Here is a 20343-nt window from a genome sequence, read left to right as displayed (position 1 = left end):
GTTCTCTAAAATATCCTTTCTCATTGCTTATGTCAGAATAGACCACCCCCACTGCACTGTCCTTGGCACACATACATAAAACTATCTGAAGTATATAGTTGGATACGTTTTCTATGTATGCACATTGTGAAATTACCATCATAGTCAAGTCAGCGAACATATTAATCATTTTTTAAAGTTTCCTTATGCCATTTGCTAATTCCTCCACCTGTCTTTGCTTTAACTCTATGAGTAGTCTTCCTGTCACTATAGTTTCCATATTCTAGAGGGTTTTTAAAAAAATACATGGAATCACACAGTGTCTGTTTATTATTTGTCTGGTTCTTTCACTCAGTATACTTCAAATTTAGCCAAGTTGTATGTATCAATCTTTTGTTCTTTTTTATTGCACTGAATTATCCGTTGTGAGGATATGCCACAGTTGCTTCTGTATCAGTTGGTAGACATTTGAATGGTTTCCAAATTTTGTCAACTAAAAATATAGGTGCCATGACTAGATCTTTAATTTTTCTTTTTAATGCTAAGATCTATTTTATAACACAGAAAATACTCATTTTTATGTGGTCATATATAACTTCCTGCTGGAACTGGATTTTGCTTGGGCTGTGGCCATTCTCACACACTCATACTTGCACTTTCTGTCCTCTTTGCTTGTAATACTTTTGTCGTTCAGTTGGATCTTTTGATCTTTGATCTCTCAGACTGTTTTTTCCTACTAAGAAGAGAGCAGAGTATCTCTTCCCACATGGATTACCAGTTCCCACAACACTATTCTTTCTCCTATCATTTGAAACCTCTGTAAAGCTGATTTCCCATCCTAGAAATCTTGAGTCTTATTTCTAGATCCTATTTTTATTGGTTTATTTTTCTATTCCTACATCAGTACCACCCTGTTTTAGTTATTCATGTTTTGATATTTTAAGAGGATCCCTTTTCATTGTGCTATTTAACATTTTAATTCTTTAAACATTTTTTTTCTAACTAAATTCAGGAACTTGCTTGTCAAACATTAAAATTTCTCTTGGGATATTAAGTGGTGATAAATGGGATTTTTACAGACTTCAAAAAAATCATTCCTTCAACAAATGTATGTTGGGCTTCCCTCATGGTTCAGGTGACTGTGGTTTCCATGGAGGTAGGGCAGTGATGGAATAGGAAGAAGAAAAGTGGAGCCTTATGGATCAGGGAAAGCTGCTCAAGGGAATTCTTTTTAATTAAGATCAGAAGGATGAGCACCGGTTAGGGAAGTTGGGAAAAGGTTTATGGAAAGGTGTGAGACTAAGCTGGAGATGGAGTAACAGAAGGATAGAAATATAATTTCAGTGTAGTGTCATAATGTTGTGACACCAAAGCTTTATCACAATGTAGCTTCACAGTAAAAATCTCACTTATTTCTTACAATTAGAATGTAACCTATTTTACCTTCATTGGAAGAGGAAATTTCCTTAAGAAATGTTGGAGGGCTCTATATATGTTTACTTTGTTAGTTAAACGAACATATAAAGCAGGTTTGTAGATTACGCTGCCACACAACATCCTTAAAGAGATTTTATGTGATTAAATGAATGATTTTTATTTGTTGTTCTGTGCATGTATTTGTTTGCTTGTTTGTTTAAGTGAAACAACTTGGTTGTAATTTTGTGAATTACAGAAAACAGTCTGCTCCAAGTGTGCGTTTTAACATAAAACGAACAAACCCACTTTATTTCTGTATTTAAAGAGCTTTTTAAGAATGTCAGTGCATAAGCCTTTAAAATCAAACAATAGGAATGCCAGCAATTCAGAGCTAATGTAAACAAAAACTGTTAGAACCTTCCAAATCTCAGCATAATAAAATAACCTTCAAACATTGATGTTGGCCCTGTATTATTTTCTGTTTGAGTTGAGTGGCAGTTTTCAACATTATAGAGCAAGAGTGGAATTAAGTCATGTTTCTAGTAAAATTTTTGCAAGTATAATATGTTTTAGTATTAAATTCTACTTGTGCATTTAGCAATTAAAATTATTCTTGTAATGATGATGGCGTTAGAAAGGATAGGAAACTGTCAAAGAGGATTTGAAGCTTAATTATCTCTTTGGTAACGAAATGCATAATCTTCCATTACAGCACTTATTTTCTTATGGTAATTGACTCATTTGCTCTCTGGTTATCAATTTAACTTCCCAACCACAAACATCTGTTCTTACATTGTGTTTAATTGGTGTGAATACTATCTACAGAATAGTTAAAAATCCAGAAAATGTTTTAAAGGCATTATTTTGTAATTCACTAAAAGGAAAAGTAAATTAACATTGTGGTGATTTTTTTCCCCCCAGTAGTCTTTGAAAGTCTTGTTTATTAAAAATGAATACTAAAATTATATTAATCAGAATGGATCTTTTAAAATAAGATTTTGCTTTCTTTTCCAGAATTGTTTACTCTGAATTGAGGGAAGCATGAGGAACCTTGATAGCACAATGGTTAAAGTGCTAGGCTACTAATTAAAAGTTTGACAGTTTGAATCCACAAGCCACCATTCCATGGAAGAAATATGTGGCAGTCTGCATCTATAAAGATTCACAGGCTTGCAAACACTGTGGGGACAGTTCTACTCTGACCTATAGGGTTACTGAGTCAGAATGAACTAGACAGCAATGGGTTTTGGTTTCGGGGAGGGGAACCTCAGACCTTTATATTCAAGGCATATGTCATTTCTTGGACATATCTTTTCATAGTGATTTAAGAGTGTATGCTTTGAAGGTACAAAAACATTGGTTATGTATGTTACTATATAAGCTAAAGAAGAAGAGTGAAGATAAATTATGTGTACACACACACAGATACATATAGAGAGAGATATACACATTTGCTTTTTTTCTTTTTAATGGAAGAATAAACCATAAGAAATTTAAATGATTACTTGTAAGGAAAGAAAGAAGCTCTGGTGCCCTAATGGTAAAAATGTAGCCGTCAAGTCAAAAGCAGATGGTTCCATTCTACCAACTATTCTTCAGGTGAAAGATGGGTAGTTTCCTTTCATGCCATTTACAGCCTCCCAAAAAACCTCTGAAGTGTTAGCTATGAGTTGGTTCTGAATCAGTAGCACACAACATCAATAATATAGGGAAAAGACAGGGCCTGGGGTAGGGAAGGATTAGAAAGTAGACTTCTTAAAATTACCTTGTTTTATAGATATTTAAAATCTTACCAAGGATTCAATGAAAATATAAAATAAAATGAAACAGATAGTTATAAATGGTGATCTAATTGGTAGGATTGCCACATAGAAAGTTACTGTCACAGAGTAAAACTACTGTTCCAAGTAACTTAAAAACATTAATTGAACCATTCATCCCCAGTTGGATATACTTTAAAGATTAAAGAAAAAAAAATCAGAAAGCATTCAAGTGCTTCACTTATATTGTTGGTGAAAATGTTGATACTGTTGTTTTGAGACTAAAGGGTGTATCATGTTAGTACCTTTGAGGACAGAGACTTTTGGCTCGAAAGAAAGGGTGTGTAAAATAATAAAGTTCAGCTAATACTTGTAGTCTTAAATTTAATTGAAAATATCTCTGTGAAATTGTGGTGCTTTTTTCCCTTAAGAAAATACTTAATTCTAAGTTCCTCTTCCCCATAAAAAAAGCTAAATAACAAAGTGATATTTAAAAATGGTGACCAGGAGAGACTGAAGATCACTCAAATCATGTGAGAAAGGGCTCAGGAGACATCTAGAAGTTTCAAGATGGGATAATTTGAGTGTCAAAAAGAGTTACAGTGAAAGAGGATTGAAAGAAAACATTTAAATCTGTTAATTTATAATAATATTTTAAAAATATACCTAGGAATCTCCACTGAGGGCAGCTGTTGATAGAACCACCTTACTACTTTGAAGACTAAAAAAAAGGGCAAAGATCTAGGACTTGCCCAACTCTTTCTGCGGTAATGATACTCTTAAGATATTTGCATAATCAATGAGAACATGTATTTAATTATGGATGAAAGGATGAATAAATATTATTTTATGACAACAAAAGAGTATTTCCATTTTTCAACTTCTTATAAGCAGTGATTATCCAGGGCTCAGTCTCTTGGTGAAAGGACGTGGCTCTTCCTGTGAGGTAGTCCTATACAGAAAGAAAGAAGAAGAAAAAAACCTGGCTCAAATTAAGCCTCTACCTTTTACCTCCAGTTTATGAGAAGAATATGCTAAATACAACCATGAGGATACAGTCAAGAAAAGACAGACTGCATGGAACTTTACAGGATAAATGGCTTTATTTCTTTAATCAATGCAAGAGAGAAGTTTTAAAGGAAAAAAAAATAATCCAGACTGTTGAATAAAATTTTAGAAAGTAATTAATACCAGTGCATGGACATTTTGTACCAAATTAAAATGAAAGAAATTAAAAAAAAAAAACCAAAAAAAACACCTATTAGGTAAATATCCCAGCCTTGTTGTCACTGAGTCTATTCCAACTCGTAGCCTACTTGTTGGAAAGAGAAGACCTTTTCTGTAATGTCTTTAAAGCATTAAATCTTTATGAAAACAGACTCCTTCATTTTTCTCCTGTGGAGCAACTGGTAGCTTCAAATCATTGACCTTTTGGTTAGCATCCAGGTGCTTTAATCACTGCATCAGTAGGCATCCTGGATGCTAACTGTATAATTGAGGATTTCAAGGAATTCTTATTAATTGGGGTAGATAAATGTACATTTTGATGATGGTATTGTGGTTGTGTTCAGAGATAGGAGTTGGTGTTCTTTAGAGATGCACACTTGAGAATATTTTTAATAGGATGACTACGATTTCCTGTTAATTTTTATCCATAGAAACCCTATAAAACAGTAAAACTGCATCTTAGAGTTTCTAAGGCTAAAAAATGCTTGGAAGACATTGTCACACCTTTTTCTCACCACCTTTTGATTATCAACTGAACACTTAATCTACTAAGCTACTAAAGATTCATTTTTAAAAAGAGAGTCAGAATCACTTATCAGTAATTTCTCTGGTTTCATCTTTCAGCACAGATTTACATCTTCATCCTTCCCCCCACTCCATTCTCTGTCTTGTCTTCTACTGTTTGCTTACAGTTCTACCTCTTATTTGTGTCCTTACTCTTTGTATACTTAAGTTAGAAAGGTAGGCTGTATTTCTTCCCAAGGTCTGCCCTAGCCATTGCAATAAGAGAAGAAAACGTGTAGAAAAGGAAAGTGGATGAGAAGGGAAGAAATTAAATGGACTACTCTTAGACAACATGATTGCTTACATAGGTAATCCTAGAGGAGCTAAAAGCTTCTACAACTAATGAACGAGTTCATCATTACAAGATGTAAGATCAGTATGCACAAGTCTGTCTTAATCAGGGAGTTCCACCAAAACCTGCCCACCATAGGTAACCCTAATGATGTTTGGCACACAAGTGGCACCACTTTCAGTATCACAGCAACCCCAAGTTATTCTCAGTACAGCAAGCTGACAGGAAACACTGAAAAATGCAAAGGAAGACTTGATATTGTTAAGCTATCAGAGCTTGCCCAAAGTTCAACCCAGTCTCAGTTAAAGTTCCAGAAAGGTAGGCATGTTTTTGCTCAACAGTAGAAAAAGCTAATTTATGTGTTATTGAATAGTTAAGAGCTTTCATTGTTATTTAATAGAATGAACCTATAGTAGACCTTACAGCTTCCTTAGTATTTGAAAATATCAGGAAGACCCCCGTGTGAAGAGTGTTTATATAGGAAATTACACCACTAGGTAGAAGTTGGACTAGGTAATAACCTTCATTGATCCTTTTACTTAAAAGAATCTTTTAAATCTGCAATTTATGTCACTAATTTATGATTCTGGAGCAAAAGGAAAGAAAAATACAGAAATACTCAGGCCTTTTCAGATATACTCCCATCCCAGAAATGTCACTCATTCTTGTCCCATCCTGAAAAACTTCCATGTAATGAAGGATGCTACTAATAGGAATATGTTACACAAGTGAACTGCTTTGTGCCTCTCATGTGGCTTTTTTATTACATTTTCCTTTTTTTGTCACCCATCAGAACTAACTGAAAAGGAGGATTATCAGTCTTCTCAACTGTCTGTAAATTTTAATTGTGGCTTTTCTAAAATACTGTAAATCTTAAGAAAATATTCTTTAAAATTAATGTTCAACAACTTGGCATGTTCCTGTTTTCAGTTTCTTCAACATAGCTGGCTTAGTAATTATACAAGGAGCTAGGGAAACTCAGATTATCTTTGTAATTGTTTTTCTAGTTAATTTCACAAGAAAAACCAATTTTAAAAAAACATTTTGTGCTTTGATTCTAGTTTTGATGTATTTGGTATATGCCTTTGCAGAAATGTATGAAGGTATCAAATAAATAAAAGCTTAATGAATTTTAGTAATTAAAAATTGACATATATAAAGACAGAGCACTCCTATTTTCAGTTTTATTAATATTTTAATTTCTTTCTAATTTAAAGCCCCGCCTGAATTCCTGAAGCAGCCTGCTAATATATATGCTCATGAATCTATGGATATTGTATTTGAGTGTGAAGTGACTGGCAAACCAACTCCAACTGTGAAGTGGGTCAAGAATGGGGATATGGTTATTCCAAGTGATTACTTTAAGATTGTAGTAAGTATTTTTCAAAGGTTATTTTCTCTCTGAAACCTTTAAATGTCATCAACAAGAGATCAATTATCTCACATACACCAATTTATATATTGCAAATGAAGGTAGAAAAATTCACATAGAATGTAATGTCTTCATTAGCTGATTAGAAAGCTGAGCTAGAAATACTTCAGTAATTTATGTATGTAAGATCTTGTAGAAACTCAGTGGCTAAAAGTTCGCTCTTGATTCTTATACAATTATACTGATATACGTACTTGGCTACAGCCACTTTCTGGATTATGATTTTGCTTATATATCTGGACATCTGTGGGCTTCAGTTCTCTATTCAAGGAGCAGAAATTTGTCCTTTGAAGCATGTAAAACTTGTACTTTTGGAAAATCCATTAGACTCATAATACAACTGAGATATTAAACTATGCAAAACTCAAGAGAGCTGGTGGCACAGTGCTACCAGTATGTTCAGCTACTAACCAGAAGATCAGTGGTTCCAGTTCAGCAACTGCTCCACAGAAGAAAGATGGGCAAAAGTCCTGTATTAATGCCCAGGCCCTTAGTTCTAAGTGTTACCAGTATTGGGAAATTGGTATAACAATATAAACATTAAAGGGTCTTCTAAAAATTAAATGTAAAGGTAATTAATGTTAAATATATTTGAGTATTCATCTGTAATTGCTGTCTACTTTCTGTGTATTAATTGCTTTTCTATTACCATCCTTATTTTGTGTCCTAGTAATAGAGTTACCTAGGTTTTAGAAGTAGGAATTGATGTCTTAAGAAGCATGCATGACATTCATAGAAATGATCACAAGTAATTATGGTTGTTAATTTAATGTCTCATTACAAGTTTGCCCTATAAGTAATTCACTCTTAGTAGTACTCTATTTTCTATTTTTGAAATGCATAATCATAGATTATACTAAGTAGTTCGTAAGTATTTAGCATTAACTAAAAAGCAACCTGTTATGATTAACAGGGTTTTTTTACTCATCCATAGCAGTACAGTATTTTTTTATTATTTTTAAAGCAATATTGTACTTTATCGGTAAAAATTTATTAATTTTAACGCAGTATTCATCAGTTGAACAATAAATTTGTATTTTCATTTTCATTTTTCTTTCTCAGAAGGAACATAACCTTCAAGTGTTGGGTCTGGTGAAATCAGATGAAGGATTCTATCAGTGTATCGCTGAGAATGATGTTGGAAATGCACAGGCTGGAGCCCAGCTGATAATCCTTGAACATGGTGAGGAGGGGCTGAAAAAGTCAGATGCAGGAGGAGGGCCAACTCTGAGGAACTAGTCATCTGTCACTCAGGGCTCATAATCAGTGATCACAATCATAATCTTTACAAAGGCTGGTCTGTGGCATAACTAAGAGTAAAAGGGAAAGTATATAAACCATTTCTATGATACAATCTTCTATTTCATTAAAAAAAATTGCTGTCAAGGCACTTAATAGTCTACCAAATGAAAGTCTTTAGAATTTAATCTCACAAATATATTTCTACCCTATCAAGAATAACTGCAAAAGTTGTGGGTTGTTTTATCCTTCCAGTTAAAAAAAAAAGGCAACATGTTTTTTCTAATTATTACCCAAAAGGTGCTTATTATAAAAATTCAGATAATATTTAAATAAATAAATGAAAAAGAGACCAACCACAAATCAGAGACCTCTCTGGAGGTACATTACCGTAATTTGAACCAGGAGAGTTTAATACAAGGATTAACTTACTAAAACAGGGGATTTAAGTAGCAAGAGATTGGCTAGTCAAAAGTAAAGATAATTAAAAGGAGTCAGGTAATCTCCAGTTTAAGACAGGGCTCTCTGTTCCAGTCACTGCTTTGTCATGAGTGAGTTCTGACCTAATTAAAAAACTCTTCTTAAAGTTTTCATTTAAAAAAAGAAAAGTTTGCATTTTAATTGCCTTTTATTATTATCTTTGTAAATCTTGTCTTTATTTTTATTTAAGGGTTAGAAACATTAGATCTGAGAATGACAACATCAGCAGAGTAAATGCTGCAACATTATATGTAGTACCTATTACTGATAATGAGGGAGTTGTGGTTGCCTAGTGGCTGCAATGCCAAAGGCACATGTTTCACATCCACCAGTTGCTCCGAGGGAGAAGAGTGGGCAGCCACCTACCATCAGATTTACTGCCTCTGAAAATCTGCTGAAGGATCAGCAGTGAGTCAGTTCTGACACACAACAACAACAGTAATAACTAATGATACGTTCCAAAAAAACCAAAACAAAAACATACTGAGAGTTGTAAATTTGATGTGTCCTAACTTGAATATGTGTTAAGTTGGGGACTACTTGAAGAGGAATGACAGATGTAAGGAGCAGCCCCTATCCATGTCTGAGATATAGTATCTGAGGAAGAGGACAAACCTTTCCTCCCCAGCCCTGAGGGCTGAAATACGCATTTTGTTAGGCAGACTTGAATGTGGTTTATTGGCTTGTCAAGAAGTTTCTATAGTGCTGGGTAGTGAAACATGATCTGATCAAAGTCTGTTCTCTAGAGTACGAGAAAAAACTTGTCACGGAGAGATATCTAACAAAGTACCTTTCTACCAATTGAGGGAAACGGTGTAGAGGGAAACTGCCTGAAACCTGCATCCTGCAAAGGGATTCCAGTCAGGAAACCCCCTTTCCTCCATGATCCATCTCCGGTGTCCTCTACTGATGAAAGCTGTACACCTTGTGCCAGGTGGCAGAGGAATGAATGTATTTAAAGGGCAAAGCTTCATTTTTGTAAAATAGGCAGTGAAGTTTGATTTTTGAGCTGAGAGGCAAAAAATTGATAACTAGCACGTAATCCTAAATCCTGTCCCATAGGGGTACTGCATATGAACCCATATATACTCACACACTACACACATTCTTGTGCATGTATACACGTATGTGCACTCACTGTTTTAGAACTTTTTTTCCTTGCAGTAGCATTTTCTGCACGTTGTTCCAGGTCAGTAAATACAGATCCACATCAACCTTTTATGTTACTAAATAGCGTGTGTGTGAGTGTGTGTGTATTTCTTATATACTTGTGCTTTGGCTTATATAACAGATATTCCTAGTGGCTGACATTTAAATAGGGAGTTCTGGTGTCTTACCAGTAAAAAGTTGTGCTTCCAACCCAAAGGCAGGTGATTTCAATCCACCAGTTGCTCTGAGGCAAAGATGGGGAGTCTTCTCTTGTTGATTTACGGCCTGTGAAAATTCACTGGAAGGTCAGTTGTGAGCCATTACTGACTTGACAGCACATAATGACAACAACAGCAGCAACATTTAAATTGTCTTCAGTACTGTTTTACTGTTATGAGCAATGCTGGGTTGAATTTTGTAGAATTATTGTATCATGCTAAATTAACAAAAGCTGAGTTAACAAGTAAAGTGTTTTATTATTTTGTCTAATTTTTCAAGAATGTGTGGAAAAAAGATGTCACTACAGAAATTTGATCTAGTATCGCTATCCAATAAGATCAGGCATCAGTATAAGTTCAGGAAGAATTTCTTTGATAATCATGTAACCTGGTCTTGGAAACTAAGAAGAAAAGATGACACTTTCTTTGAATTTTTGCTAAAATCACTCACCCACTCATTACTAAGCTGGAACCAACTCAAAGCTGACCCCCTCCTATCCTTGCATTTCTGAGCTGTAACTTGCACAGAATGAGAATGCCCATCCTTCTCCCAAGGAGTCACTGGTGGGTTTGAACCACCAGTGAAGCACCACCTTTGGGTTACCAGCCCAGATCCCTAAAGACCACCCTATAAGAGCTCCCTTTTTTACTAAAACAGCATATATGATTTTGTATGCTCTCAAAGTGCTTCAGGTATATAGTATACAATTTTGTATACTCTTGAAAATATGCTGCTTGAGAGTACTGTTATAAAAAGACAAAATATTGTTTTCTTAATGTGTTAGGCAGTGATTATGCCATTATTTATTGGATATAATTTAAAAGTCTGTCAGCTCTTCCATCTTGGCAGAATGCTGAGTATTACTACCATAGAAGGCACTTCCTGAGCCATTGAGGTAGGTAGGCTTGTTTACGTGATTTTCCTTAGGAAACTTTGTCGCTATCTTGGAAGTATTTGCATGATGTTGATAGTTATAGAAAAGCTCCAGGTCTTTTGTTCATAGGGTCATTATGAATCATGCTCTATTTATGGCAATCAACAAAAAAACAAGCAGCAAAGACATTATGACATATTTGCATGTGGAATTAGCATTTTAAATATAATCCTAAAAATAGAAATGGTTGCCTAGTCTAGGAATTCCCTAAACTACTCTGATCAGACTTTCCTTTGGAAATATTCTGACGGTATAGTAGTAATGATTATAGCATGTGCTTCTTTTTTTGAGATAGTTTTTATGGACTGGTAAATTTTTTAATAATCTTGTCAAGATTGCATTGATGATGAGTGGATCATAAGAAGGGTAGTATAAGTGTCATATTAATTTTGCTTATTAATTTTTATATTTTAATTTGGATGATGAATATGTTAAAGCTGGAAGAGGAAATATAACAATTATGAGAATTACCCCATCCCTTTCAGGAGTTGCTAGTACAATAAGGATGGTAAGAAATATTCATATACAGTACACAGTTTTAAAACTAGTCGTAATAAGTGTTATTTGTATAGTACAAATAAAACAGTATAGAATTCTAAAGAGAATTCCATATTGTGATTAGAGAAGGTTTTTCATAGAAAATCTCTTTTGTAATAGGCCTTGAATGAAGATTTCCAGGAATTAAAAAGATCTAAACTAGTCGGAAAAGCATTCAAAGGAACAGTGTAGTTAGGTAATCTATAATTCAGTCGGGGTTTTTTAGAGAAAACAGAGAATGGTTGAAGTGGTGTTGTATTACGAGACCACTATGAGATGCTAAGTCCTTATTCCAATGAAAATAAAATGTCCTATTAAGGATATGCCAATGATTCATTTAGATTTTTTTAATTGATATTGTTCATGGTAAAGAAGTCATCTGAGTGACTGGCAGAATGGTAATATCTTTACAAAAATAGGAAAAGGAGGTGAATTGGCACTTTACTATGTAGGATGTAACAAGATTGCAATCATATGTCCACAAGAGGGTGCTGGGTAATCTATAAAATCATTACATCTCTTGTAACCTAAATGCCACCACCTACTTACCTAGGAAGGTATGAATTGCTTCAGCTTTGATAGAGGATGAAAGAAGAGGCCATTGCTGTAAGACTGGATAAGAAGAAATAAATTAAAATTTTATCTGATTGTTAGGCAAAGTATGGAGTAGCATCTTAGGTTGAAATATCTGGAGGCCCCAGATAAAAGGAGAGGTCATACTTGGTTACAAGGGATTTTTCTTGGGTTTCCACAGAATTCTTGGAATTAAGATTGAGGGCAAGGCAACAGACTGAAAAAGCCCATTTCAATGTTATAGAGGTGTAAGATGTGGGTCTTGTTTACTTAAACCTTTCTTTTCTTTCAGCCTCAAACCAAAGGTGAGGCAGGAACTTTCTTAATTTAAAAGCTTGTAGATGGTGATTACAAAGCAGACACCTCTACCTCTTGAGGAGGAACCCTCTGTCATCCAGAACACAGACAAAAACACATTTGTCCTAGAGAAAGGATAGACATCCTGTGGAGTCCAGAATCTTACACCAATACCAAGAAAAGGTCTTGTATAGCAGGAAGGAGTGGAAACTTGCTCTGGCCCACAGGGTCTTCAGTGTGGACCTAAGGAGGGAGAGTGCGGGTTGAGAAGGGACAAGAGATGCAAAGAAGGGAGACAAGACAGATTCTTGATCAAGTCTCATTTGTTAAAGTTTTCCCAGGCTTATATAGGAATTTGCCTGAATATCTTACTTAGGCTGGGTTGCTATGGAAACCCAGCCTCAAGATATCAGTATGCTGCAGGAATGAGGAACACGCCCTAAAACCTTGAATTTACGGAGAATGAGCTAGTGGCAAGCAGTTTCCTTGAGACTGGGTGGAAATTCTGAGCTGAACTTATCTCTAGACATGCCCGGCAGCCCTTTATGGAATCGCATTTAGGAAGCAGTATAAAACAACTTAGGCCTTAAGTCAGGAGCCTCAAAAGTGGCTCTCTACAGAAACTCTTGTCCTATACCAACCACAGATACAAAGAGATAATCCCACCTGTCCTGATTATGAGCCTAAACTGACTAATAAACACAGGTTATCAAGTGCTGGGGGAATGTTCAAGACCATGGATTGTGATCCTATTTTGGTGTGGACATGCAGGAATAGCTGAAAGTTGAGAGGAACAAAACCAGGAAAATGGAGAAAAACCCTCTGAGTCCTCATTCTTAATCCTGAAAACAAGACAGAAGTAGTCTGCTAGTAAAGAAATTTAAAACCTGTGGGACACTGAAAACAACTTGAGCAGCAGTAAAAATCTGCACCAAGCTCAGCTCCAAAGTGATTAAGTCCATCCACACCAGTGACTTGGCGAAGAACATGTGTCTGTTTCCAAGTATAAATAATAGATGCAGCCTCTCCTGTTCTCTACACTGTGGTCAGCATTCTGTCAAATACTGTTGTGGTGGTGGTTGTTGTGTCCTGTAGAGTTGGAACTAAGGCAGTAAATTGCATGGGAGAAGATTGCCCTTTTCCTGCAGAACAGTTGGTAGATTCGAACTAAATGCCTTTGGAATTGTTAGACACAAATAAAACGACAAGAGGAAACCATTCTTCTGACCCATTGTCAAGGGATAAAGCAGTCAACAGAACCAAACTTAGCAATAACCCAGATATTAAAACTGTTAGACAAGAACTTTACTTGTGATTAGTATATTAAAAGATCTAATGAAGAAAGTAAGTAACATGTATGAACAGATGAGGAATTTTGGAAGAGAAAGAAACTTGGAGATCTGTTGTTGTTATGTGCCATCGAGTCGTTTGTGACTCATAGCGACCCTATGTACAACAGCCCTAAACTCTGCTCTGTCCTGTGCCAGTCGCACTGTCTCTGACACTCCCATACCAATTATCCCAGTCACTGAATCAATCCACCTCATAGAAGGCCTTCCCCTCCTGCGCCGTCCCTCCACCCTCCCAAGCATGATGTCCTTCTCCAAGGACCGGTCTCTCCTCACAACATGTCCAAAGTATTTTTATTTGTCTGGAGAGTGGAAAAGTGCCTCACTCAGAGGAAGTAAACTATAAAAAATTTAAAACGTAGTATATGGATTTCCTTCAGACCTGTCAGTAGGCACAACACACCAGAAAAAAGTAATAATGAATTTGAAGATAGGTCAGTATACATTACTTAAATTTAAAGAAGGAAAAAGCTATAAAGAAATAAGCAGCACATTAAAATGAGATAAATTAAGTGGTAAATAAATAAATTTGAGTCCTCCTAGAAGAAGAGAGAAAGAACAAGACAAAACAAATATTTGAAAGATAGTAATTTTTAAATGGACATGGTCAAACCACAGGTCCAAGAAATAAAAGATAACTTCAAGTAGGCTAGGTACCAAATTAATAGTAGTATAAAGAGAAGAAAACACACCTGTATAATTTACAGGCAAACTATGGAAAACTGAAGATAATAAAATCATGGATGCAGGCTAACAAAACACTCCAAAGTCATATTATTTACAAAAGAACAAAAACAAGGTAAGCCATAGCTTAGACCTCTTGTCAGAAGAGAATGGAACAATATTTTTAAGTTCTGAAAATGGGCTGGAGGAAGAAAACTAACCCAAATTGCATACCCAGCAAAATAAAGACCCTTTCAGAGCAAAATCTGAGTTCATTGCCATTAGAGCTATATTACAAAGAAATGTTAAGACAGTTTTTTCAGACAGGAGTATAATACTTGAGAGAAGTCTGAATCTTTACAAAGAAACAAAACAGGCCAGAAGTGTTATTTTTTTTAAGTTAGTAAATCTTTTAAAAAATCATCTTGAGAAAAATAACTCTGTAAAGCAGTGGCCCACAATTTTTCTGTAAAGGGATAAATAGGTAAATATTTTAGGTATTGTGAGCCAATGATCTCTGACACAGTGTCTTAGCTGTTACAGCATTAAAGCAGCTAACAATTGAACCCCTATCACTGGGCTCCAATGTAACTTTATCTACAAAAGTGTGTGGCATATCCTAGTTTACTCACCTCTTATCTAAACCAAAATCAGTTTATAGCATAAAATGTATGACAAAAATAGCACAAACTTGTTGTTTGTGTGCTAGTGAGTAGCAACCATTGATGACAGACAAAATAGCCCTATATGGTTTCCAAGGTGGTCTTCTTCATGAAAGCAGACTGCTTTATCTTTCTCCCCTGGAGCAGCTGACGAGTTCTGTCCACTGATCCTTGATTTAGCAGCCAGCCACTTAATCAGCTGCTCCACCAGGATTTTTTTATCACAGAATAGGGGAAGGTGGTATTGGAATAAATTATTGTAACATTTACTTATTATCAATTATATTACTTATATTAGCAAGAGGCAGTTGTGATAAAGGAGGAATTTCAAGCTGCTCTGAATGAATTGGCAAAAAATAAGGCCCCAGAAATTTACGGAATACCGATTGACATATTTCAACAAATAGATGCAGTCCTGGACTTGCCCATCAGGCTATGCCAAGAAATCTGGAGGACAAACCACTTGGCCAGCTGACTGGAAGAGATCCATATTTATTCCCATTAAAAAAAAAGTGATCCAACAGAATGTGGAAATTATAGAAAACTATATCACTAATATCACACATAGGCAAAATCCTGCTGAAGATTATCCAAAAATGACTGGAACCGTGCATCAACAGAGAACTACCAGAAATACAAGCTGGTTCATTGTCAATGTCAGGTAAATCTTGGCCAAAAGCAGAAAGTACCAGAGGAATATCTATCTGTGTTTCATTGACTATGCTAAGGCATTTGACTATGTGGATCACAACAGATTATGGATAACATTGGGAAGAATGGGACTCCCAGAACACCTGATTGTGCTTATGTGAAACCTATACTTGGACTAGGACTCAGTCGTCAGAACAGAGCAAGGAAACACTGCATGGTTCAAAATCAGGAAAAGGACTGCATCAGGGATGTGTCCTGTCTCCATACCTTTTCAATCTTTATAAAGAACAGATCATTCAAGAGGGTGGACTTTATGAGGAGGAATGTGGCATCAGGATTGGAGGAAGATAGTCTACGTTATCAGGGAAAGTGTACATCAGGGTTTTATCATTTCTCCATATTTGTTCAGTCTGTATGCTGAACAAATCATTTGAGAAGCCAGATTTAGAAGAATGTGGTATCAGGGTTGGGGGAATACTCATCAACAACTCGCATTACGCAAATAACACAGCCTTGCTTGCTGAGAGTGAGGAGGATTTGAAACACTTACTGCAGAAGATCAAACACTACAGCCTTCAATGTGGATTACAACTCAACATCAAGGAAACAGAAATCCTCACCACTGCACCAGTAGACAGAGCATAATAGATTGAGGAGGTTTCACAGTCAGGACTCATGGTAACAGCAGTCACAAAATCACAAGATGTGTTGCCTTGGGAAAATTTGCTGTCAAGGACCTCTCCAAACTGCTAAAGAGTAAGAATGTCAGTTTAAGGACTAAGATGCACCTGAACCAAGCCATGATCTTTCCATTTATTTCCTGTGCATCTGAAAGTTGGACAATGAATAAGGATGACTGAAGGAAAAATTAATGCCTTTGAGTTGTGGTGTTGGAGAAGAGTACTAAATATCCGATGGGCTGCCAAAAGAACAAATAAGTCTACCTTGGAGGAATTGTTGGCTGCTTTTTAGAGACACAGATAGTGAAACTCTATCTCACGTACTTTGAGCCTATTGTCAAGAGGAGCCAGTCTTTGGAAAAGGACATCATATTGGGAAAGGTGAAGGATTAGAGAAAGAAAAGTCAACCCAACACAAGATGGAGCGACACAGTGCCGGTAACAGTGGGCTGGAGCATACCAGAGGTGGAGAGGATGGTGCAGAAGGAGGTAAAGTTCAGATCTGTTGTTTGTGGGACTTCTATGCATTGTAGCCAACTTGCTAGCACCTAACAACAACATATACTGTTAGTAAATAAAATACTATTTACATTATATTTGTTTGTTGTTATTAGGTGCTATTGAGTCAAACTGACTCATAGCTGACCCTCTAGTCAGTTTTCAGAGGCAGTAATTCACATGTGAGGAGATTACACCTCTTTGTCCTGTGGCACAGTTGGTGGACTTGAAGTGCCTGTCCTTGGATTGGCAATGCAGCTCTTTATCACTTGGCCACCAGAGCTCCCTATATTATATTTATAATAATTGTAAATAATTTATTCCATTATTAAGTAATTTTAAGCTACACTGATAAGTTAAAGATACATATTCTAAACCCCAAGAAAAGAACTAAAAAAATAGGAGATAAAATAGAACTATAAAAACCACTCAGTACAAAGAAGGCAAGCATATAAATAGATATAAAACAAATAATAAAAACATAGCATATTTTTAAATGAGTATTACTTCATAATGACTAGCTAGGATGTATTAGGTTTATACTTTGCTTTCATTTAATGAAACTCTAAATTGAGACTTCATTTCCTAAAACCATTTGGACATTTATATCCTAAAAATTATAGATTCAAACCATTAATTGTTCTTGTAGGAATTTTTCCAAAGGAAGAAATCAGATTTGGACAAAGGTTTATATATAAGACTTCAACATTAGTAATTTTAAAAAGGAAAAAGGTAGACATAAAGAGAGAAAGAAAAGGATGTAACAAAATACAGGAAGTTGCTGAAATAATTTTAGTATATTCTTAGAATGGAAAAATTGAAGACTATACTTTTGCAAGCCCTTAACAATATCAGTAGACTCTTAAGGATCATAATGTCAAGTAGAAATGCAAGACACAGAAACATACCAAGTAAACCAAATTCCGTTTAAAAAAATTGTATATACACATTCAGATATTCCCACAGAAAATTGCTAACAATGGTTATCTATGAATAAAAAGGTCATTGAGGATGTGTTTTAGAATAATCATATATTACTTTTAAAACCTTTGCTTAAAAGACTTGTATGTTTAAATTAAGACTAATGCTACCATTTACTCTCTGGTTATATAGTTGGTTATATTTGCAGAGATAACTTTTTAAGAAATGTTTTCTTTTCAGTATCTAAGTGACATTTTCAGTGACAATTTAAAAAAATTACCTTGTGTGAGTCAGCGTAGAACTGTGTTCTGTAGGGTTTCCAATGGCTAAATAAAAAAATTTAAAAAGCACTCAGTAGGCCTTTATTCTAAGGTGACAGAGTGCCAGGTCTCAGAGTGGCAGCCTTTTGGGTGAGCACCTGGACTACTTATACACCACCCAGTGGCAAGAGCTGTATAAATGATATTTTGTTATTATTTAATATTTCTGTCAGTTTAATAAATATTTTCCACATATATTTAATAGTCTTAACGCATGTAATCAATGCAGAAATAGTGCCATGTAAAAACTTGACATTTCCACTGAAATACCTGTGCAATGAAGATTTCATGGGATTTTAAGAATTAGCATGTTTTTTTAAAGGCATCTGTGTGTCTGATTAAAAGCATAATTTACGTAAGAAATTGTAGTAATTCTTCATTGCCTCCTTTTTTGCTTTTAAAGCTGTTAGAGTATACATTTTTTCCTCACAATCTTTCTAATGAATATGATGGCTCAGAAAATTAAGTTTGTTGGCAACCTATTTTACAATGTACTTAGACATTATGGAATAGAAAATGTGCACATTTTTATCTTATAATTTAAAATTACATTTTAAAAATATTGAATGCAAATTATTGCAGTTCAAAGTAGTAGAATTCAGGTAAAATGTCTGTATGTTTGTACATTTTTATTCATTTTCTTCCTGGAATTTCTATTTTAAAAATAGAGTGCAGGATTATCATGTAATACTGAAAGAAATATTTCGCCCGCCCCCCCCCCATGTCCTTTCATAAGTAGTTTGGTAATTGGAAATTAGAAGACACTAAGAGAAAAAAAGACTGGTGAAAATGGAGTAGCATGAACTTCTTTTTATTAAAGTAAATTTCTGCTTTACTGACTTATAGGATATTATGGCTTAATAGATCAAGCTACAAATTGAGCATCACATTTTGATTTTTTTTTTGACAGAAACATTTGTCAAAAATTCCATATAGTATCTGAGGTTGATATTGAATAATAGAAGTCCTGGAAGAAGTGACTAATGACCTGGCCTGATTAAAGTTGGCTCACGAGCAGGAAATATCTAGTCATTAGTGGAATATTTTAACTCTGAAGCAATAGGATGTTTGATAGTTGGTGCTGATTTTAATCAAAGGGTAAATTTTAATTCATCATTTTGAGGTTTTGATGACAGTGATTATAAATTTAGAAAAAATATGCTTAGTGCTGTGGTGTGATACAAATTTTTGTTCATGAATCCTATGTCTTGGAAGTTTTTCAGTGTATCTAATGTGTTAAGACTTGGTTTCTAGTTCTTGTCTACAATTGTTAAATGACTGGATAAAATATAGAAATTTTGTGATCCCCCTCCCCCCACCCCCATCAGAGAGTTGGACAGTAACTAGGGAGGATAGAAGGAGAATTTATGCCTTAGAGCTTTGGTGCTGGAGAAGAGTATTAAATGTACCATGGACTGCTAAGAAAACAAACAGATTCATCCTGGAGAGGGTTAGACTGGTCTGGTCCCTGGAGGAAAGGATCGTGAGGCTTCGTCTGACATACTTTGGCCATGTTGTAAGGAGGGACAAGTCCTTGGAGAGGGACATCATCATGCTTGGGAGGGTGGAGGATGGTTCAAGAGGGGAAGACCCTCTATGAGGTGGATTGATTCAGTGATTGGGGTAATCGGGGTGGGGGTGTCGGAGACAGTGAGATTGGGACAGGACAGAGCACGTTTTAGGGCTGTTGTACATAGGGTCACTATGAGTCACAGGCTACTCAATGGCACAAAACAACAGCAGCAACAACAACAGTTAGGAGGAATTATTTCTTAGACCCCTTATTACTCCAAATACTCTATTAAATGCAATTGTTTTTAAAATATATACAGTAACTATAAAATACATTTCAAAACACATTTTCTGTTCTTGAACTAAGTAGGTAAATTGTACACAGGCAAATGGAGATACTTCTAGTTAGTACTGTTTTGTGTTAGGAGCTCTGGTGGCTTAGTGGTAAAGAATTGAGCTGCAGATACAAAGGTGCGTGGTTAAAATCCACCAGCTGCTCCACCAGAGAGAGACAAGCACTGTTCTGTGCAATTTACTGCCTCAGAAAACCTGCTAAAGGGTCAGCTGTTGTTGATTCAGACTCTCCAATACACAGCAACTACTATATTATGATACCTACTACAGTGCTATCTGTCTACCACAATATATACCACAGTGTGTATAATGGAACACACCTTTTGCTGAGAATCTGCAAATACTGGCTTCATATCCCAACCATACAGTAGATGAGGTAGTTAATCTCTGCTGCTCAGTTTCTTTGCCTGTTAAAACAGTTACCTCTGTGCAGGATACTTTTGAGGGATGAATAGAATAATATATAGAAAGCTTATTGTGAATTCTGAGGAGGTTTTAAAGAATGCACAAAAAGAAAGAACACATGGGGATAAAATAATTAGCATTTGACTAAATTTATGGTGAAGAAAAAAGGTAAACATCCAAAACAAGGTTTGAGGATTATTTTTAAGTAGACAGCAGAAATATTTTTTTTT

General features: G+C 35.4%; 1 protein-coding gene across 3 annotated transcripts in view; it reads left to right on the top strand.

Moving 5' to 3' along the window:
- The window catches only part of NEO1 (neogenin 1), a 247473-nt gene that overhangs the window by 125615 nt on the left and 101515 nt on the right, over positions 1-20343 (top strand). For all 3 annotated transcript variants that reach the window (XM_006888320.1, XM_006888321.1, XM_006888322.1), the window contains exons 6-7: positions 6456-6610; positions 7733-7853. In XM_006888320.1, coding sequence (XP_006888382.1) covers positions 6456-6610; positions 7733-7853 — 276 coding nt within the window. The remainder of the gene's footprint in view (positions 1-6455; positions 6611-7732; positions 7854-20343) is intronic.

This window comes from Elephantulus edwardii, unplaced genomic scaffold, assembly GCF_000299155.1.
Source record: "Elephantulus edwardii isolate Elephantulus edwardi_28Jun2011 unplaced genomic scaffold, EleEdw1.0 scaffold00066, whole genome shotgun sequence".
Taxonomy (NCBI): Eukaryota; Metazoa; Chordata; class Mammalia; order Macroscelidea; family Macroscelididae; genus Elephantulus; species Elephantulus edwardii.
The sequence above is the reverse complement of the archived record's forward strand: the minus strand, read 5'-3'. Positions and strand labels throughout refer to the sequence as shown.